This window comes from Megascapheus bottae, chromosome 27 (assembly GCF_031878675.1).
Source record: "Megascapheus bottae isolate mThoBot1 chromosome 27, mThoBot2.hap1, whole genome shotgun sequence".
Classification (NCBI taxonomy): domain Eukaryota; kingdom Metazoa; phylum Chordata; class Mammalia; order Rodentia; family Geomyidae; genus Megascapheus; species Megascapheus bottae.
In genome coordinates, this window is record NC_143535.1 from 1,391,106 (window position 1) to 1,409,376 (window position 18,271).

The following is an 18,271-nucleotide window of genomic DNA, read 5'->3' on the forward strand; positions in this document are numbered from 1 at the left end:
TCTGATGGTTCCTGTGGAGTGGGCCGTGGTATAGATTTCACGGAGTCTGATGGTTCCTGTGGAGTGGGCTGTGGTGTAGATTTCACAGGGGTCTGATGGTTCCTGTGGAGTGGGCCGTGGTATAGATTTCACGGAGTCTGATGGTTCCTGTGGAGTGGGCTGTGTTCTAGATTTCACAGGGGTCTGATGGTTCCTGTGGAGTGGGCCGTGGTGTAGATTTCACAGAGGTCTGATGGTTCCTGTGGAGTGGGCCGTGGTGTAGATTTCACAGAGGTCTGATGGTTCCTGTGGAGTGGGCTGTGGTTTAGATTTCACGGAGTCTGATGGTTCCTGTGGAGTGGGCCGTGGTATAGATTTCACAGAGGTCTGATGGTTCCTGCGGAGTGGGCCGTGGTGTAGATTTCACAGAGGTCTGATGGTTCCTGCGGAGTGGGCTGTGGTGTAGATTTCACGGAGTCTGATGGTTCCTGTGGAGTGAGATTTCACGGAGTCTGATGGTTCCTGTGGAGTGGGCCGTGGTGTAGATTTCACCAAGTCTGATGGTTCCTGCGGAGTGGGCCGTGGTATAGATTTCACGGAGTCTGATGGTTCCTGTGGAGTGGGCCGTGGTGTAGATTTCACAGGGGTCTGATGGTTCCTGTGGAGTGGGCCGTGGTGTAGATTTCACGGAGTCTGATGGTTCCTGTGGAGTGGGCCGTGTTGTAGATTTCACGGAGTCTGATGGTTCCTGTGGAGTGGGCCGTGTTGTAGATTTCACAGGGGTCTGATGGTTCCTGTGGAGTGGGCTGTGGTGTAGATTTCACGGAGTCTGATGGTTCCTGTGGAGTGGGCCGTGGTATAGATTTCACAGAGGTCTGATGGTTCCTGCGGAGTGGGCCGTGGTGTAGATTTCACAGAGGTCTGATGGTTCCTGCGGAGTGGGCCGTGGTGTAGATTTCACGGAGTCTGATGGTTCCTGTGGAGTGGGCCGTGGTATAGATTTCACAGAGGTCTGATGGTTCCTGCGGAGTGGGCCGTGGTGTAGATTTCACAGAGGTCTGATGGTTCCTGCAGAGTGGGCTGTGGTGTAGATTTCACGGAGTCTGATGGTTCCTGTGGAGTGAGATTTCACGGAGTCTGATGGTTCCTGTGGAGTGGGCCGTGTTGTAGATTTCACGGAGTCTGATGGTTCCTGTGGAGTGGGCCGTGGTATAGATTTCACGGAGTCTGATGGTTCCTGTGGAGTGGGCTGTGGTGTAGATTTCACAGGGGTCTGATGGTTCCTGTGGAGTGGGCCGTGGTGTAGATTTCACGGAGTCTGATGGTTCCTGTGGAGTGGGCCGTGTTGTAGATTTCACGGAGTCTGATGGTTCCTGTGGAGTGGGCTGTGTTCTAGATTTCACAGGGGTCTGATGGTTCCTGTGGAGTGGGTTGTGGTGTAGATTTCACAGGGGTCTGATGGTTCCTGTGGAGTGGGCTGTGGTGTAGATTTCACGGAGTCTGATGGTTCCTGCGGAGTGGGCCGTGGTGTAGATTTCACCGAGTCTGATGGTTCCTGTGGAGTGGGCCGTGGTATAGATTTCACGGAGTCTGATGGTTCCTGTGGAGTGGGCTGTGGTGTAGATTTCACAGGGGTCTGATGGTTCCTGTGGAGTGGGCCGTGGTGTAGATTTCACCGAGTCTGATGGTTCCTGTGGAGTGGGCCGTGGTGTAGATTTCACAGGGGTCTGATGGTTCCTGTGGAGTGGGCCGTGGTGTAGATTTCACGGAGTCTGATGGTTCCTGTGGAGTGGGCCGTGTTGTAGATTTCACGGAGTCTGATGGTTCCTGTGGAGTGGGCCGTGTTGTAGATTTCACAGGGGTCTGATGGTTCCTGTGGAGTGGGCCGTGGTGTAGATTTCACGGAGTCTGATGGTTCCTGTGGAGTGGGCCGTGGTATAGATTTCACAGAGGTCTGATGGTTCCTGCGGAGTGGGCCGTGGTGTAGATTTCACAGAGGTCTGATGGTTCCTGCGGAGTGGGCCGTGGTGTAGATTTCACGGAGTCTGATGGTTCCTGTGGAGTGGGCCGTGGTATAGATTTCACAGAGGTCTGATGGTTCCTGCGGAGTGGGCCGTGGTGTAGATTTCACAGAGGTCTGATGGTTCCTGCGGAGTGGGCTGTGGTGTAGATTTCACGGAGTCTGATGGTTCCTGTGGAGTGAGATTTCACGGAGTCTGATGGTTCCTGTGGAGTGGGCCGTGTTGTAGATTTCACGGAGTCTGATGGTTCCTGTGGAGTGGGCCGTGGTATAGATTTCACGGAGTCTGATGGTTCCTGTGGAGTGGGCTGTGGTGTAGATTTCACAGGGGTCTGATGGTTCCTGTGGAGTGGGCCGTGGTGTAGATTTCACGGAGTCTGATGGTTCCTGTGGAGTGGGCCGTGTTGTAGATTTCACGGAGTCTGATGGTTCCTGTGGAGTGGGCCGTGTTCTAGATTTCACAGGGGTCTGATGGTTCCTGTGGAGTGGGTTGTGGTGTAGATTTCACAGGGGTCTGATGGTTCCTGTGGAGTGGGCTGTGGTGTAGATTTCACGGAGTCTGATGGTTCCTGCGGAGTGGGCCGTGGTGTAGATTTCACCGAGTCTGATGGTTCCTGTGGAGTGGGCCGTGGTATAGATTTCACGGAGTCTGATGGTTCCTGTGGAGTGGGCTTTGGTGTAGATTTCACAGGGGTCTGATGGTTCCTGTGGAGTGGGCCGTGGTGTAGATTTCACCGAGTCTGATGGTTCCTGTGGAGTGGGCCGTGGTATAGATTTCACGGAGTCTGATGGTTCCTGTGGAGTGGGCTGTGGTGTAGATTTCACAGGGGTCTGATGGTTCCTGTGGTGTGGGCCGTGGTGTAGATTTCACGGAGTCTGATGGTTCCTGTGGAGTGGGCCGTGGTGTAGATTTCACAGAGTCTGATGGTTCCTGTGGAGTGGGCCGTGTTGTAGATTTCACGGAGTCTGATGGTTCCTGTGGAGTGGATCCTTTAGTGAGTGATGCAAACCACCTCTGAACCTGTGCCTATATGAGCACCCTAGCTTTTTAAAACTTCATTATAGTTTTCTAGCCTTTCACTGATTATTCTAACAGAGCTTTGAGGAATTATGCACCCATGTTTTCTTGTAGTTTGCGCAGGAGAAGTTAGTCATTTCGGGTGGAGTTGACACGCCCTCCCCAGCCTTGTAGAGAGGTTAGTCATTTCAGGTGAAGCTGATGCGCCCTCACCAGCCTTGTACCTGAGCGGGAGGGCGTGAAGGACGCGCGTCTGCACGGCTGTGCCAGGCCTGCTCTCCACCTCACCTCCACTACTGCCATCCAACGTTCGCTTCTTCTGAGCTTCAGAGAAATCGTAGTTAGTTTCACAGGACAAGACATGTTCAACTTCATTTGACGCTCCACTCCCAGGTGTCATCCTGAGTCTCAGACGGTCCATGAGGAAGCAGGGCGGCGTTGTGAGAAATCTTTATTAGGAGAAGGTTTACTGACGAAGGTGAGATGTTGACCTTACATTACCAGGCATTCGTTCAAATGTCAGTAACCCTGAGCAAAAATGCCTGCTTCTCAGAAGTGTTTCCAGGATTAGCAAGTTGTCCACCTGGTTTGAAACTAGACGTGGGAAAACACCGTCAGGGCTGTGGGAACAAGTTCTGTCTGTGGAATCGGGTCTGGGTTCCATACCCTGCCCTGTGAACACGGGGTGCCGGGGGTGCTCTGCGAGTCCTTTAGGCCCTGCCGTGCTTGCGAGGCGGGTATCCCGGGAAGGATACTTGTCAGTGATTTCTGAACTGGGGTGTTGTGACCACGTAACAGCACGCAGACCCAGTGCATGGGAAATCCTTCACGCTGCGTGGCTTGCGGGGACGGCCGGTGGCAGCCTGCACATCCCACTAAATGACCTTCGGCAGCTCACAGGGCTCCATCTACATTGCGAGGGGGGTTCAATTTTCTCATTCAATGACTAAAAATGCACTGAGTTAATGTATGTCGAATGGATGTAGTACTTTTAAGACGGACTCAAAAGTTGATTCCCAAGTACTCCAGGCTTGACTTACTGTTTTTATATAGCCAGTCAATTTTTAGTAGCATATTTACAAATACAAAACCATTTTCCTTCCCCTCTGATTGTACTGTGACTCAGACTGCAACTCCTACAGTGTCATCAAACCACTGATGTCCCTTGAAAAGAAACATAGTCTTCAGAAGCCATGGTTCTGTTTTGTGTTTCGCTGTGTTCTTCTGCAGACCTCGCCGGAGCCCTTCCTGGCCCCCCTCCGTCCTATGCTGCTTTGTTAAGAATTAGGAAGCGGTCATCCTCACCGCTCTTTGGTTCAAAGCCCAGGCCACGATTCAGCAGCCCCGCTCTGGGCACACCGAGCTGGCCGGGCTCTGCACAGCCTCCCTATTTGCCTGTCAGCCTCTACCACTCCCCAGATGCCTTCAAACCAGATGGTAAGTGACAGATCCTTAAGCAAGTCTCGTTCAAAACCTCGCGGCGGGGTGGCCTGCTGCAGCGGGCCTGGGAGCGTTTCTGTGGGAATCTGGAGGAGTTTAGTGTTCATGGACGGGGCGGGGGCCTGGCCCACCCGGGCCGAGGGGCGGGGCTTGAGTCTCCCGAGTTCATTTCAAAGGAGTAATGCCTCCTGTGACAGGACTTGCTGGTGTGTAGAAATGGCTGTGGCAGGGGACAGGGATGGGGATGGAGCTGTTCACCTGGTGGCCTTCACCCTGGGGCCACCCGCAGTCCTGAGGGAGGGGACAGACGTTCACAGACACACTGGAGTAAGAAAGTTAAACTGCTTGGGAAGAATCAAACGCCAGTGCAGGAGCCGTGCCAGGCAGTGTCCTGGGTCACATCATTGCCAGCGAACCACCGTCCCCTGCACTGAAGTGACGTTCTGTTGGTACTCAGATTTCACAGCCGAAAATGTTTTACTTTTTCACGATATTTCAAGATATTGTCAAGATAGCGTTAACCCTTCAGTACATTGAATCTGTGTTTATCCACTCGGGAAGGAACGTGCCTGTCACTTTGTGTCTGGTCATGTGTTCTGCAGACACGTGCATTTTGTGGACACTGTCATTCTGTCTGGACTCAGGCTCTGGGAACGTCGCTCGTGGCTGATGTGGAAAAGTCGTGTGTGTGGAACTCTGAGCTACTCAGAGTTGTCTTTATTGACCACCGACTAGTAGTTTTCTCATTTGTTTCCACTGCATATCATGGTGGTAGAAGAAGCAGCGCTAGGAAGTGTGAACCGAGCTTATGAACACGGAGCTGGGGTGTGAGATGGGCCGGCGGTGTAGCCTGAGAGACTCCTGTCTGCGCTCTTCCTGGAGGTGGACCATCCGGTACTCGTGTCACAGTACCTAGACTTTAAAATGGAACAGTAATTCATTAGACCAAAACGACTGCTAACTCTAAAGGCAATATTATTTTTACTACAAAAATAGTTTAATCTTTTAGTATAGGCAAATGAACCCCAAATAGCACCTACAAAAGGAAGTCATTTTCTGGGGGCTGGGACTGTGGCTTGGTTGGTGGTAGAGTGCTTGCTTACCATGCATGAAGCCCTAGGTTTCATTCCGCATAAGGAAAAAAGGCCAGAAGTGGCATTGTGGCATAAGCCACATATGTGGTAGAATGGTAGCCTTGAGAAAAAAGCTCAAGGACAGTGTCTACACCCTGAGTTAAAGCCCCAAGACTGGTTAAAAAAAATAAAGTCATTTTCTGTGTCTGCACTCCGATCTGACATGTCCAAATCAACTTGGGAATCTAATCTTGGTAAAACAGATATCCTCTCAAAGACTTCAGTGTGGGACTGAGTCACACTTAAGGACAGTCCCCCCCCCCCCCCCCGTCCTGGCTCCTGCTTGGATTTCCAGGCACTAACTAGTCTGGAGGGAATTTAATAGAATCTAAGCTCTCTGCTGATACAGTGTAAGCTATACTTTAGACTCTCTGGAACAATGGATCCTTTGTTTTCCAAATAAATAATCTTCCCTATTGCCTTCTTACCTAAAGCATTTGCTAAATCTTGGCCAGCTGTGACTTTGAATTCTTTCTCTGTCAGGAGTCTGACATATGGCTTTTGTCAGGCAATTCCCTTTAGCTTTGATAGAGAGCAAACCTGAGGTTGACATGCTCTTGTGAGAAATGAGAAAACTAATAGAGCATGAACAAAAGTCATCTGTCTCCTGCTCAGAGTTAAGCCACCAAGAGCCACGGGAAGAAGCGCCACGGGAAATATTGCAGGAAGTTGAGGAAGAGGCCCCCATGGGAAGTAGGGAAGCCGGTCCACCTCGGGGGGTGAATCTCTCCCGACTCCCATACGGTGAGGTTCCCACCGCTCGCTGCGAACCAGGAAACCCAGACGGCCATCCCAACACACGTACACTGGCGGCGTCTCGTCAGCCATTAAAGCAGTGAAGAAGTTGATGACGCCACGTGTCCACAGCTCAGACCACCGTGCTGAGGGGAGGTTCCGAGTGGCTCTGTGCAGGGAGAGCGAGGGTGAGGAAAGGGGCAGAAGCACACAGAGGACCTCAGCCTGCGAAGGCTTCTCTGGGAGGAGCTGAGTCCTCCACCCCCTCCCCCCGCCGCCTGGCGGAGCAGCGCCCAGTGGAACGGGACTTCTCTCCCATGGCCGGGACTTCTCTCCCGTGGCCGGGTCTACTCCCAACCTGCCCTCCTTGGATCACCGTCCATCCTGCTGACAGCCTTGTCCTGAAGCCGCCGTGAGCCACCTCTGGCCCGGCTCCCAACCTTCTCCCGTGCAGAGGGCTGGTGTGAGCTGCAGTCGGTTCCGAAAGCCAGCCCCTCCCCCCATGCTCTGCCTCTGTCACCTGCCGCTTCTGTCACTCCTTGGGTGGTCTCTAGAGTGTGCCACACACTCCATCAGTAGCCAAATAGGTGGTTAGACAGCGTTTACTTGTAGTATTCTCTTCCTCAGGGCTGCTGTAGAATATGAAGTATGAAGGCAGTGTGTGTGTGTGTGTGTGTGTGTGTGTGTGTGTGTGTGTGTGTGTGTGTGTGTGGTGCATACATATTCTAGATGTCTGTCTTCTGTTATTTAAGCTGCTGCCATTTACTTAAACCTGTCATTTGTTGCCTGTGCCTGCGTTTGGAGGTTACCTGTTCACTGCAAAGAGAGGCCCAGCTCTCTCAGATCAGTCAAGGGCTGGGGCGGGCTCGCTGTTGTGAGGGGTCTTGAGGCCTGGCCTTTGACGTGCTGTGTCCCACAGAAAGCGTGGACTACGGCCCAGTGTTCGTGCAGGAGCCGGAGGATGTCATTTTCCCAACCGATTCTGAAGAGAAGAAGGTAGCCCTGAGTTGTGAAGCTCACGGAGACCCGGCCCCCACCTACAGGTAGGCTGGTTCCCCGCCAGCCCACGCACGTCACCCGTCCCCGGTGGCCCAGCCAGCCCTCCTCGCCCCTCCACGCCCTCCTTGCTCTCACCCCGCGCTCCTCACCCCTCAGATGGCTCCGGAACGGAGTGGAAGTGGACTGGGAAGGGGACTACCGCTACAGTCTGCTCGACAGCACCCTGGTCATCAGCAGTCCAAGCGAGGCCAAGGACGCCGGCCGCTACCAGTGTCTGGCCAGCAACACCTTCGGAAGTGTCCTCAGCCGAGAGGCAACCCTGCAGTTTGCCTGTGAGTACACGCGCCGTTTCCCCACAGATCCCATACAGACTCCTTAAAACCGCGGGGCGGCGTGGTCAGAGCGCAGAGTCCACAGACAATGCTTTGCTTCTCTGGATATTTTTGACATTTCTTGACGTATTTGTTACCTTCTAGATGAGGCCGATGTGCTGGTCTGGAGGTTAAAAACCCCTATTCATGAGAGCAGATGAAATTTCAGCACCGCTGCGTGTCTGCTTTTGGTTCTTTGCTTGTCTGTTGGAGTAACTGTTTCTATGCATCGTTCGCAGCATCAAATAGCATCCCTAGAAACTCCATTTATAGACCACTGACGCAGTGCTTCTCGCGTTTCAGACTCGATACGGTTCTCTTGTATTGGAGCACAAAGGCGTCGCACAGACGTGCATTTGTGTGCTGCGTGGCTGTGTGATGGCCAGTTGGCTGTGACAGCCTCTGGTCGGGTTCCATTGCCTAGAAATGGTGCGTGGTGGGTGACTGCACAAAAATGTGTTTTCTAGAGAGTATAAATTTGATGAACTCAATAATTCTCAAGAAACCCAAGTCTCTACAAATGCTTGAGATTATTTCACTTACGGATAGAGGCTACCATGTGAAAATCTTTAATACTGTTTCAGAGTAAGTAATCGTACTTGAATTGAAATTGTCTCGGATTACAATCTCTGGGCCAGGAATACTTATAAGAAGATATCTGACTGTATCGGCTAAGTAAGTTATCATTTAATGAGGTTTAAGCTAAAATTATAATCTGAAGAGTGAAACCATTGATTTTTCTCCACATAATCTTTCTCACATACATTTCTAATTAACCTTGAATCCAGATACTGTATTATAGCAGTGTAAAGGACAAAATGAATGAATTATGGGTTGATAATGGATCCAGTTTGTATAGCACTGAGCCAGGTTCCAGAAAAATCTGAATGCTATCTTCTAAAGTGAAAGTGCCTTAGGTCTTCAGATAGATACATTTATCGATGTAAAAAGTGTCAAGATAGTAGCTTGAATATACTGCTTTTATTTTTAGAGGTTATGTGTGAGACTTCAGAGGGCCTAACCCTTCTCCTCATGCACTTTTCACTCCTCTCTAGAGGAATCTTCTCAAGACAGACACAGCAAAACCATAAACCGAGATACACAAACAATAAGGATCTATATTACCTAATACTTACTTGTACTGCACAACTATACTTACTAATACCCTGTATGTGTAAGTGCACACACACGTACACACATACACAAAGGCATTCACATACCTACATTGTTTTTCTTCCTATGGTAGAAATGGATTATCCTGGTTTTTTCTGCATAACTTGCTGAGGGAATTCATTTCTGAGGGCCTTCCTGTCCTCAGACCTGTACCTCCCTGCTGTGCTGCCTTCCTCCACCGCTGGGCCAAGGGCCAGGCCCCAGCACGCACACCCAGCGAGCAGCGCAGGAGGTCGCCTGGCCTCAGGAGAGCCGTGCCCACTTACCTTCGGTTACCTGTGGAGGGAGGCCTGCATGGGCATCACGTTTGGCTTCTTCTCAGGAAGCCTCGAGGCTCTGAGACCTCCCTCGGCCTGTGGTGAGATTCTGATCTGCCTGGCCAGGTCGAAGCTCTGTCACCTGGCTCCCACCTTGAAACTGATTCTTTATGTGTATGGAGGAACACTCCAGCCCTTCCGCTCTGACCTACCCGGGTCTGTGGATTTGGAGGCAGATGTAGACGTGTGGGTGCTGCAGAGTCGGGGCAGAAGCCTGGGCAGAGGACTGGCGGGCAGCGGAGGTGGGGCTCCCAGAAGGAATGCGAGCAACGGGGAGAGTTTCTCTCCAGTCTTCCTCTGGAGCCTCTCCTGGCACCACCCCTGAGGAAGTCAGCAGCCAGGTTAATTATCCTAGAGAACGCCAGGTCTCTTTAACTGTAACTAGGATTTAATCAGAAGTTGTCCACTTACTTCACTGACGGTTTTTAAATCTAGTTCTGATTGGAGCAGCCCACCAGTGTGAACAGCGGGAGTCCACCCTCACCCACAGGTAACCTGTCCACCACGGGGCCTCCACATGAGCACTTACCAAGGTGGCTCCGGTGCGGTACTGTTAATGCTGTAGTTTAGCATGAATAAATACCTCACAAGGGCACCATGAAAGTTAATGAGAAGAAGTTACGTTGGCAACCTTGTTTTCTAGTAGGGAAAGGAAGATAGGAATGCACACGGAGCTGGCATGTTCTTGCGAGTGGTGGTTGTTACTGGTTATCAGTAAGATTGCTGTTGACACCTCATATTTTATTCCTGGAACGCATGTTTATCGTGCGTGTAACTCCTCCAGCTCGCCTGGTGACAAGCAGGCAGACCCGGGGAACACGCTGTCATCTATTAGCTCACTGCCATGCTGACCAGAATGTGGAATTGGTAATGTGACACCGCTCACTTTTTATGCTTCAGAAACTCATAGCTCATAGAAATTTCTCCAAAGTTGGGAGTTTGAGAAATAATTCATGTCAGCGAGTCAAACATGAGATGAATCAAGAAGAAAATCTCCTCACACGGTCTCTTGCTTCAAAAATATCTTTATATGCAATCCTTAGTAAATTAATAGTTCATATCTCAAGTCGAACATAGTGCTTTTCAGAGTATGTAGATGATTTAGATCCAGAATATTCCGTTAGTGTTCCTGTAGCAGTTGATTAAAATAACCTCCTTAACTTTTGAGAGATTATGTGACTCATAGACTTTGTATTTTAGCCCTTTAATTTAACCTTTCATTTTCATAAAAAGCTAAAAAATTACTTCTCAGGCTTTTCCCTAACTTTTCCTCCTAAAATAAAATTGACCTTAGACTTTAAAACCACATTTTGCTAATGTTTAACAGGTAATGAAATTATTTGGATAATTGTTAACTTCACAGTATATCTAAAGCTTTATTTCATTAGTCTCTGAGGCTTTGTCCATAATAACTTCATTAAATCATCTGAATATTAATCAGAGTGAAGGGATCACACTGCAAGACATGAGGTCATCAGCTGTAAAGCTGCCTATAAAATAAATGTTTATCTTTCTTACACACATAACCAACTGATCTTTTTAAATAAAATTGACTACAAGCAGGAGGACACAGTTTAAACATGCCTTTCAGAAAACAGTTATTACAATCATAATCAATGTAGTGTTTGTGGTTGTAGTTAAAAACAAAAGTTCTTAAAGCCAAGCATTAATAACTCACACCTATAATCCTAGCCGCTCAGGAGGCCGAGATCAGAGGATTGCAGTCTGAAGCCAATCCATGTAGCAAACTTTATGAAACTTTTAGCTCTGGTTAACCATCAAGAAGCTGGAAGTGGAGTTGTAGCACAAGTGGTAGAGTACTTGCCTTGAGTGAAAAAGCCAAGGAAGAGCAAATAAGTAAGAAAGGCAAGTTAGAGGCCGAGTCCCCGCCCCCTAGAGCATCAGGTTTTTAGTACATGAGATTTGAAAGTGGAGTTGACTCCACCGACTTTATCAGTTTAAGTTTGCCAGCCTGTGGTCACTGGAAGCACTAACTTTCTGAGTGGTCTGAATTGTCCCTAGGGAAAACACACAAAACCACCCTTAAAACAATCATAGAAAGTGAGAGTAAGTCAAACAATTCAGACAGAAAAATCTTACCAATGATGATGTCCAGAGTTGCGAGGGATCTTATTACCATATTTAATTTGAATATTAATAGCTAAAATAGTATTCATGAAGGCAATTAATCTTGATGTATACATTATTTAACCCTAAATAGATGGGCATCATATTTCTATATTTCAGAAGTATCTCAACAGTTCTGATAGTATTCATGAATGTGATTAACATAAATGTAGTTGTTCTGCATGCTCTTAGCAGCAAGTCTAGGGAAAGCTAAGATGTCACAGAGAGGTGGGGAGTCCTTACCTGTCTCTCAGTGACTTCAGCTGCATCTGGCCTGAGAGAAAAGAGACCAAAGTGGATTCTAGACATCCAGCACTGGCCCTCCACTGACCGCGAGACAGGGACGTGCCCTGTCCCTTGCATGGCTTCCTTGGGTCAGGGCATAGGGACAGCACTGAGCAAACCAAGTCACAGTTTTGCTCTTCAGTCCCTGAAAAAGGTGTACATGAGCTTGTCATCCCAAGATGAGTGCCCAGAGCCAGACCCCCAGCAAGGAGAGGCCAGAGACAGGCCCACGGCAAGACAAGGTGAAATCAGAGACATGCCCACGGCATGACAAGGTCAAATCAGAGACATGCCCACGGCATGACAAGGTCAAATTAGAGACAGGCCCACGGCATGACAAGGTCAAATCAGAGACAGGCCCACGGCACGACAAGGTCAAATCAGAGACATGCCCACGGCATGACAAGGTCAAATCAGAGACACGCCCATGGCATGACAAGGTCAAATCAGAGACATGCCAGCATGCCAGCTAGCTAGGGACAAGGAAAGTGAGGGAAAGCCCTGACCCAGGCCTGTGCGCTGAGCACAGAGGGGGGCCCGACCCTGCTTCTTGACGGGAGAGGACCACGAAGGAGAGCTGCTGGACGTAGGTCATAGTTTATGCAGACTGTAGACTTGTTTCCTCTGTCCACAAACTCCTTTCTGTACAGACAGGGGGAATACTACAGAAGTCCATGCACATTATAACCCCGTGCTAAGTAATCTCACTCACTCTTTCCTCTTTTCAAGCATTCAGTTACTTATTTAATTATTTAGTTCAGGAATATTTGGGGTACTTTTTTGTACTAGGGTCTGAACTCAGGACCTTAGCTTTTGTGCTCAAAGATGGCGTTCTACTACTTGAGCCACAGCTTCACTTCGAGAATTTTGGTTGATTAATTGGAGATAAGTGTCTCATGGGATTTTCTGCCTGGGCTAACTGTGAACCATGATCCTCAGGTCTCAGGATTACAGGTATGAATCGTTGGCACCTGGATTTTCTTCTTATAATTAACTGTAACCTTAGCAGAGTCTCTGCCTATGTCAAAATGGAGCAGCTATTGCCGAAGAAATAGGTTTCTAGTCCAGCCTTCTACGGAGTATAGACCTTTCTGTACTGTAGTCATCTGTCTGTGACAGTGACACCCAGAAGCCCCTTCTTTTCTTATCTGTGTTTTCTACTAGGGAAATAGATACATGGAATTGGAGGGATTCCACTATTCTCCCAGTTGTATCTGCCCCTCTCCCCCTCGCCCCTTCCTTCTCTCCGTCTCTTGGTCTTCTGGGTAAATGTGTATGCACTGTCGCATTTTTTCAGTATTACCTTTCTGGATGATAAATCCATATTTCATGACTGTATAACTTTACATCTAATCTTCAGTGTCGTATTTCTTCTTGAGTTTCTGCCTCAACCCTGCAAGTCCAATGCCTCCTCTCTCCATAAAGCACCCTGACTTCTAAATCATGTTTGTAAATCAGACCCCACATGATGCACGAGCAGGTGTGGAGTTCATCTCTGATTGCCCCCTTCCCCGCCGTTTCGCTTCCTGGAGAGTCCGGTCCACACAGCGCTTTCCTCGTGGATGCCAGGCGAAGCCTTCCCCGGCCCCTTCCTCAGTGGTTTAGTCACTCCACTCTGCACTCAGGAAAACCACGCAGCCTGCCGAGTGGCAGCCTGAGCGACCAGGCATTCATCGCTCAGCACACCCAGCCACTCCTGCCCTCGCCTCCCGTGGCGTCGTGAGAAACCTCCACACCCTCGGCAAGCCTCTGTGGAGCCAGAAATCCAGGCCAGATCCAGACGTGCAGCACAAAACATCATCTGCCAAACAGGGATAGGATTGGCTCACACAGGACGTCCCGTGGTCCAGCGTGGCTGCCTGGCGTGGGTCAGCCTGAGTCCCCGCCACCCGTCAGGTCAGGTCAGCGCTGCCACCGCAGTGGGCGAGGCCCTCACCCCGCCGTCCCCCCGGGCCCAGCCCTGCGTCTGGAGCTGTCCGCTGTCCTCACCCGGCCACTGGGTTCTGTGCTCCCGTGAGCGCCGTCTTACCTAACAGAATAAATATGTCAAAGGTAATTTGACATAAATAATGGAGACATATCTATTTTATATAATTCACACTGAAGCAAAAGGGTCAAATTATTGTGTACATTAGCTACAGTAAATTAAATGTATCTCAAAATCACCAAAAACTTACTAAGCTATAAAACAAACTATATGACTAAGCTACCTGGAAGTGTTTTACATCCCATTATTAGTGGAAAGTGATTAGTTTATTCATTTTCTTCATCTCATTAAATCTGGGATTGTGGACTGCAGCCAGCTTTGGCTTCACTTGTTTTAATTATTTTTTGATGATTCGACACTAGCCATATGGACGCAAGTTCTGTTTTTCTTGGTTTATTTCTCCTGCCCGTGCAACAGTGCTGCTATGGATTTCATTCACACGTCATCTGCTGGGGAATTTGCTACGTACTGCCTGTGTGCTACAGGGCCTGTCTTAGTTCTCACGAGGATGAGGATACAGAGGCCTGGGCTAAGATGGGGTGGGGGTTGGCAAGGACGCTCCATGCTGAGCTCGATGGAGTGGGGTAACTGTTCTGAGGACCAAATTCCTGTCAGCAGGGTTTGCTCAGGTACACTGGGTATCCACCTAGGTGAATTGCGTTGATCTCTTATTCCACTTCACCAAGTGTTTTCTCTGTACCAGTGACCTGCCTGGAGCTTGGTACCTGGCATTTCTGAACATGTGAGCCCCAGAAAAGCCTTTCTTGGGGAGGGGGCTGGCTGCCGCTGCTGTGTCTGGTGGTGCCTGAGGCCCTGTGAGGGAGTGGCCCCCTCAGAGTCTGTGGACAGTGGATGTTTGGTGTCCACCCCTCCCACACACACGCACTCCTCTCTGCTGCCTCTGCACATCCATGCAAAGCATGGTTGCTCGAATAGAAGAATGCATGGTGGCTTGGCAGCTAGCCAGGGGATTCTGGAAAGTTCAGGTGGGTGGAAACTGTGTTTAGTGACGTAGTTGTCTCGGAAAATGCAGAGCGGCTGTCCACTCGTGGAGCTTCGGGCAGGGCTCAGAGGCGAAGCCGGACTCCAGGCTTCCTCTGCCTGACTCGACCAAGGTGTCCCCTGCACAGCCTTCTTTAAAGAGAGAGAGCAAAGAAGCAAAGGCAAGAACTGCAAAGCCATGTAATGTGGCTTCCAGGGCCTCTCTACTCCCCCAAATCCTTCCTTCACCCCGAGAACAACGAGAACAAGCTGCAGTCTCCACCTTCCCCAAGCTGGCGGACCTGCCAGTGGGGCTGGGATCGGAGGGAAGGCTGCAGCCCAGGGTCCTGGTCTGATGGGCCTCGTTCAGCCGGCTTCTGCACATGAACTCAGATTTCTGTGGCACAGATGATTAGGAAAGGGCGTCTCCGCCCTCCGGGATCTGTTTTAAAATGTCACAGCTAACGTCTTCTGGAAGGTTGGAAGTCTGGCTGCAGTCTGGCTGCGTGGTGGACTGCGTGGCGCTGTTAGTGTAAGTTGCTGTCTGTGGTGGAAGGCCTGCAGGGCCGGCCCACGGCCTGCTCCTGCCCCTGGAGCCGGGAATGTGCTCCACCGGTGGCTGAGTGACAGAGACCCGGCAGGAGGGGAGGCCCCGTTGTTTTCTGTGTGGATGAGAGGGTACAGACAGACCTGGGGGAGGTGGGCTATGAACCCACCACAGGAGGCGGGAGGAGCGGGGGGAGTTACTAGATCAAAGTTAAAGTTAATAAGTTTTATGCAGCTGCCAAATAATTTAATAACAGGACACTGCTTCTGTCTTGACTCCTTGAGGTAGAATACAGTCTCTAAGCCCTACAAGCACCACCTCGGGTTCCGTGACCGTCACTGTTTGGCGTTTTGTCCTCCTTGCGGTGGCAGGCGGTGCCACCAGGCCTACCTGCGTGCACGGAGCTCAGTGCTCCGCTGGCCGGGTTCACAGCCCATGGTGACGTACCCATCGGGCCCTCTAGGTTTAGTGGGCAGCAGAGGTCGGTTAGCATGGTCCTCTTAAAATGAGCATCCTTCAGTGAACCAGAATCCACCAGGCCCCCAGAGTGCTGCAGCTGCAGATAACTGCTGGGGTGGCCTGCGGCCTACATAGCCAGACGTTGACTGTGGCCCGACGCCCCGAGCATCCCATGGGGGTGTGGAGGGAGGAGAGTCCCCCTCCCCTCGGGGCCCCCGCGCTCCACCCGTGTGTCAAGTCAGAGGAGGAGGGTGTGCTCCATCCAAGACACACCAGCATGAGGCTGAAAGGAGGTCATCATGGCGCCTCTTCTGATTTCACTCTCTCTCAGTCTATGAACTGAAAAAGGAAATGATAAAGCTGAAACAATGCTGTTTAAAATGTAATTTTGTGCCCACGCCGGAGCTAGCGCTCAGGGCGTGAGGGCCGCCACTGTGCAGGGCCGTCACTCTGCCACCACAGCTCTCAGTCTTTCCTGCCCACTGGTCCTCAGACTCAGTTTCCTAAGTGCCGAGCGTCGTAGTTGACTTTCTATCAGAGATGTGTGTGTAGAGACCTGAAGGTAGAATTGTCTCCTCCTGATTAAATCTAGTGGTTGAAGTTCTTATTAGTTCCTGATAAATGAATCATTAATATTGCTACAATATATCCTAGGGCTCCTTCTCCATACACACGCATGCATTCATGCATTTGTATGTGTATACATAGATGCATAGGTATGACGTCACAGAGCGTTTACGTACGCATCAAGCGTAAGGCAGACTTTTTAAAGGGCATGCTTATGAGTGTGATGCTCTTTTGCTTTATGTAGCTTACCATTATCTGCACAGTCCCTTAGCAATACTTTTGAGATAGATCAGTCAGAGCTATTAAAAGCCTTGACCTATCCTTACAAGTGATGCTTGTGAAGTGACACACAGCACCCCGTGAAGTGGGAGGGGAAGTTGATCGTTCCCCCTGGTTCTGCTATGTTCGTGCAGACTTGATCCATCTGCAGTCTTTCTCCCTTCCAGCAAAACCACTGCTGTGAGTGTTGGATTTGTGGTGTTCTCTTCTGATTCCAGCGGCACACCCTTTAATGGAAATACATAAAACAAACCCATGGCTGGAGTATTCAGGTATTAAACATCTATTTAGGGGAAATTTCTTACCTACTGAACAGGCTTAGGTGTTGAGAATTTCTCAGGAAAGCAGTTCAGGGCTGAAGCAGGAGGGCCAGAGCCACATTGCCAAAGTACCCCCTCCCCCGAGTCCCAAGACCTGCCTCCAGCCCACCACCTTCCTCGGCCTGCCCCGGTGCCTTCCTCGGCACCCAGGACCAGAAGGAGGGCTCTGGACTGCCTATTTTCTCCAGGTGACTTGTATACCAACTCTTCTAAGAATAAGAACCCTGCTTCTAAATGTTTCTAGTTCCGATACACTTGGCCACCCCACCTGTGCAAATCCTTTATCCCACAAAGGAGCTGGTTTCTGAATAACAGGGTTCAGTCATTAAAAGATACCAAGCATCTCAGAACTAAGGGGGACAGCGAAGAGTCTGGGCTCTGCCAGCCGCCTGGCATGTGCAGGCCCTGACTGCCCACCCAGCGCCCCTGGAGGGAACTGAGCCGTCCACTGGCATTCAACAAGCATGCAAATCTAAACCAGAGCAGCGGGCATTTGTGAAGATTTCTCAGCTCAGAAAAACAAGCCCAAAGCTTAACATTTTTAATATTTACATTTTTAGGGGATTCCAGGTGGCACCCCTGCCCCCGCCCCACGTAACACCAAAATTTCCTACGTATGTTTCTTCCATGTCACCAGGCCTTCGGATAACCCTGAACCCCCCCCTCGGTTCCCGTGCAGACTCCACATGGCCGTGGTGGCCGCATGCCCTTCCCTGACTGTGCCTCAGTTCCTTTGAGCCTGCCAAATGATTTTCTCTGTCAGACTGTGTTAACTATGTAAATTGCTCTGAACTCCTGGGGTAAAAAAATAGAACTGTAGGAGTGGTAATTAGATGCCTTGGTATTATCGATGTTTTTAAATGGAGTTGAAAGGTTCATGGAATGAAATCCTCTCCATATTTCCATTAATATGGATTTTTAATACCCACTGGAAGTTAACCTGAAAAGTGCATTCCTTCTTTTAGAATACAAAGAGGAACTTTATACTCAACTCTGAAGTTCTTTCTCAAGTTTCATGAAAGTCAAGAGAAGAGGCAGTGGTTTGAAAACACGCCTGCCCCCAGGTGAGCCTGTCTCCAGCTGAACTCTTCTGGAGACCCAGGCAGGCACTGGGCATTTCACCACCGCACTGCACATCCCCACACCCTTCTGCCTGTGGAACTTACCAGAACCCCAGGATGGGCTCTTCCTGACTTCCGGGGCATCTGGGAATCACAGAAGCACAGTAACTTTGTGTTTGACTTTTGATGGACGGTGAAGAACTAGTTGATGTTATGTGTATCTTTCTGACAAGCCTCACTTTTGACGCAGTTCTGCACGTAGCTGAGATGCTGGGCGCTCCTCTCCCTCTTCGTCAGGCAGGTGGGGTCTCGGGTGCTCTGCGCCGGGCTGGCCCTCTCAGTCTCTAAGGAGCTACGATCGCAGGCAGGACACACTGCTTGTGATTGCTCTTATTTTTTTTTCCTCTAGACACTGTGTCCTTAATTTAAAAAAATCTTTCTAGCCATGATTAACTGAGTTTGCTTACTACACT

The 18,271-nt window shown here is 50.0% G+C and overlaps 1 protein-coding gene across 1 annotated transcript in view; it reads left to right on the top strand.

Moving 5' to 3' along the window:
- The first annotated feature begins 4,210 nt into the window (after window positions 1-4,210).
- Cntn5 (contactin 5) overlaps window positions 4,211-18,271 on the top strand; it is a 154,674-nt gene continuing 140,613 nt past the window's right edge. Inside the window, exons 1-3 of the mRNA XM_090319231.1 lie at window positions 4,211-4,454; window positions 7,245-7,368; window positions 7,481-7,656. Coding sequence (XP_090175357.1) covers window positions 4,211-4,454; window positions 7,245-7,368; window positions 7,481-7,656 — 544 coding nt within the window. The remainder of the gene's footprint in view (window positions 4,455-7,244; window positions 7,369-7,480; window positions 7,657-18,271) is intronic.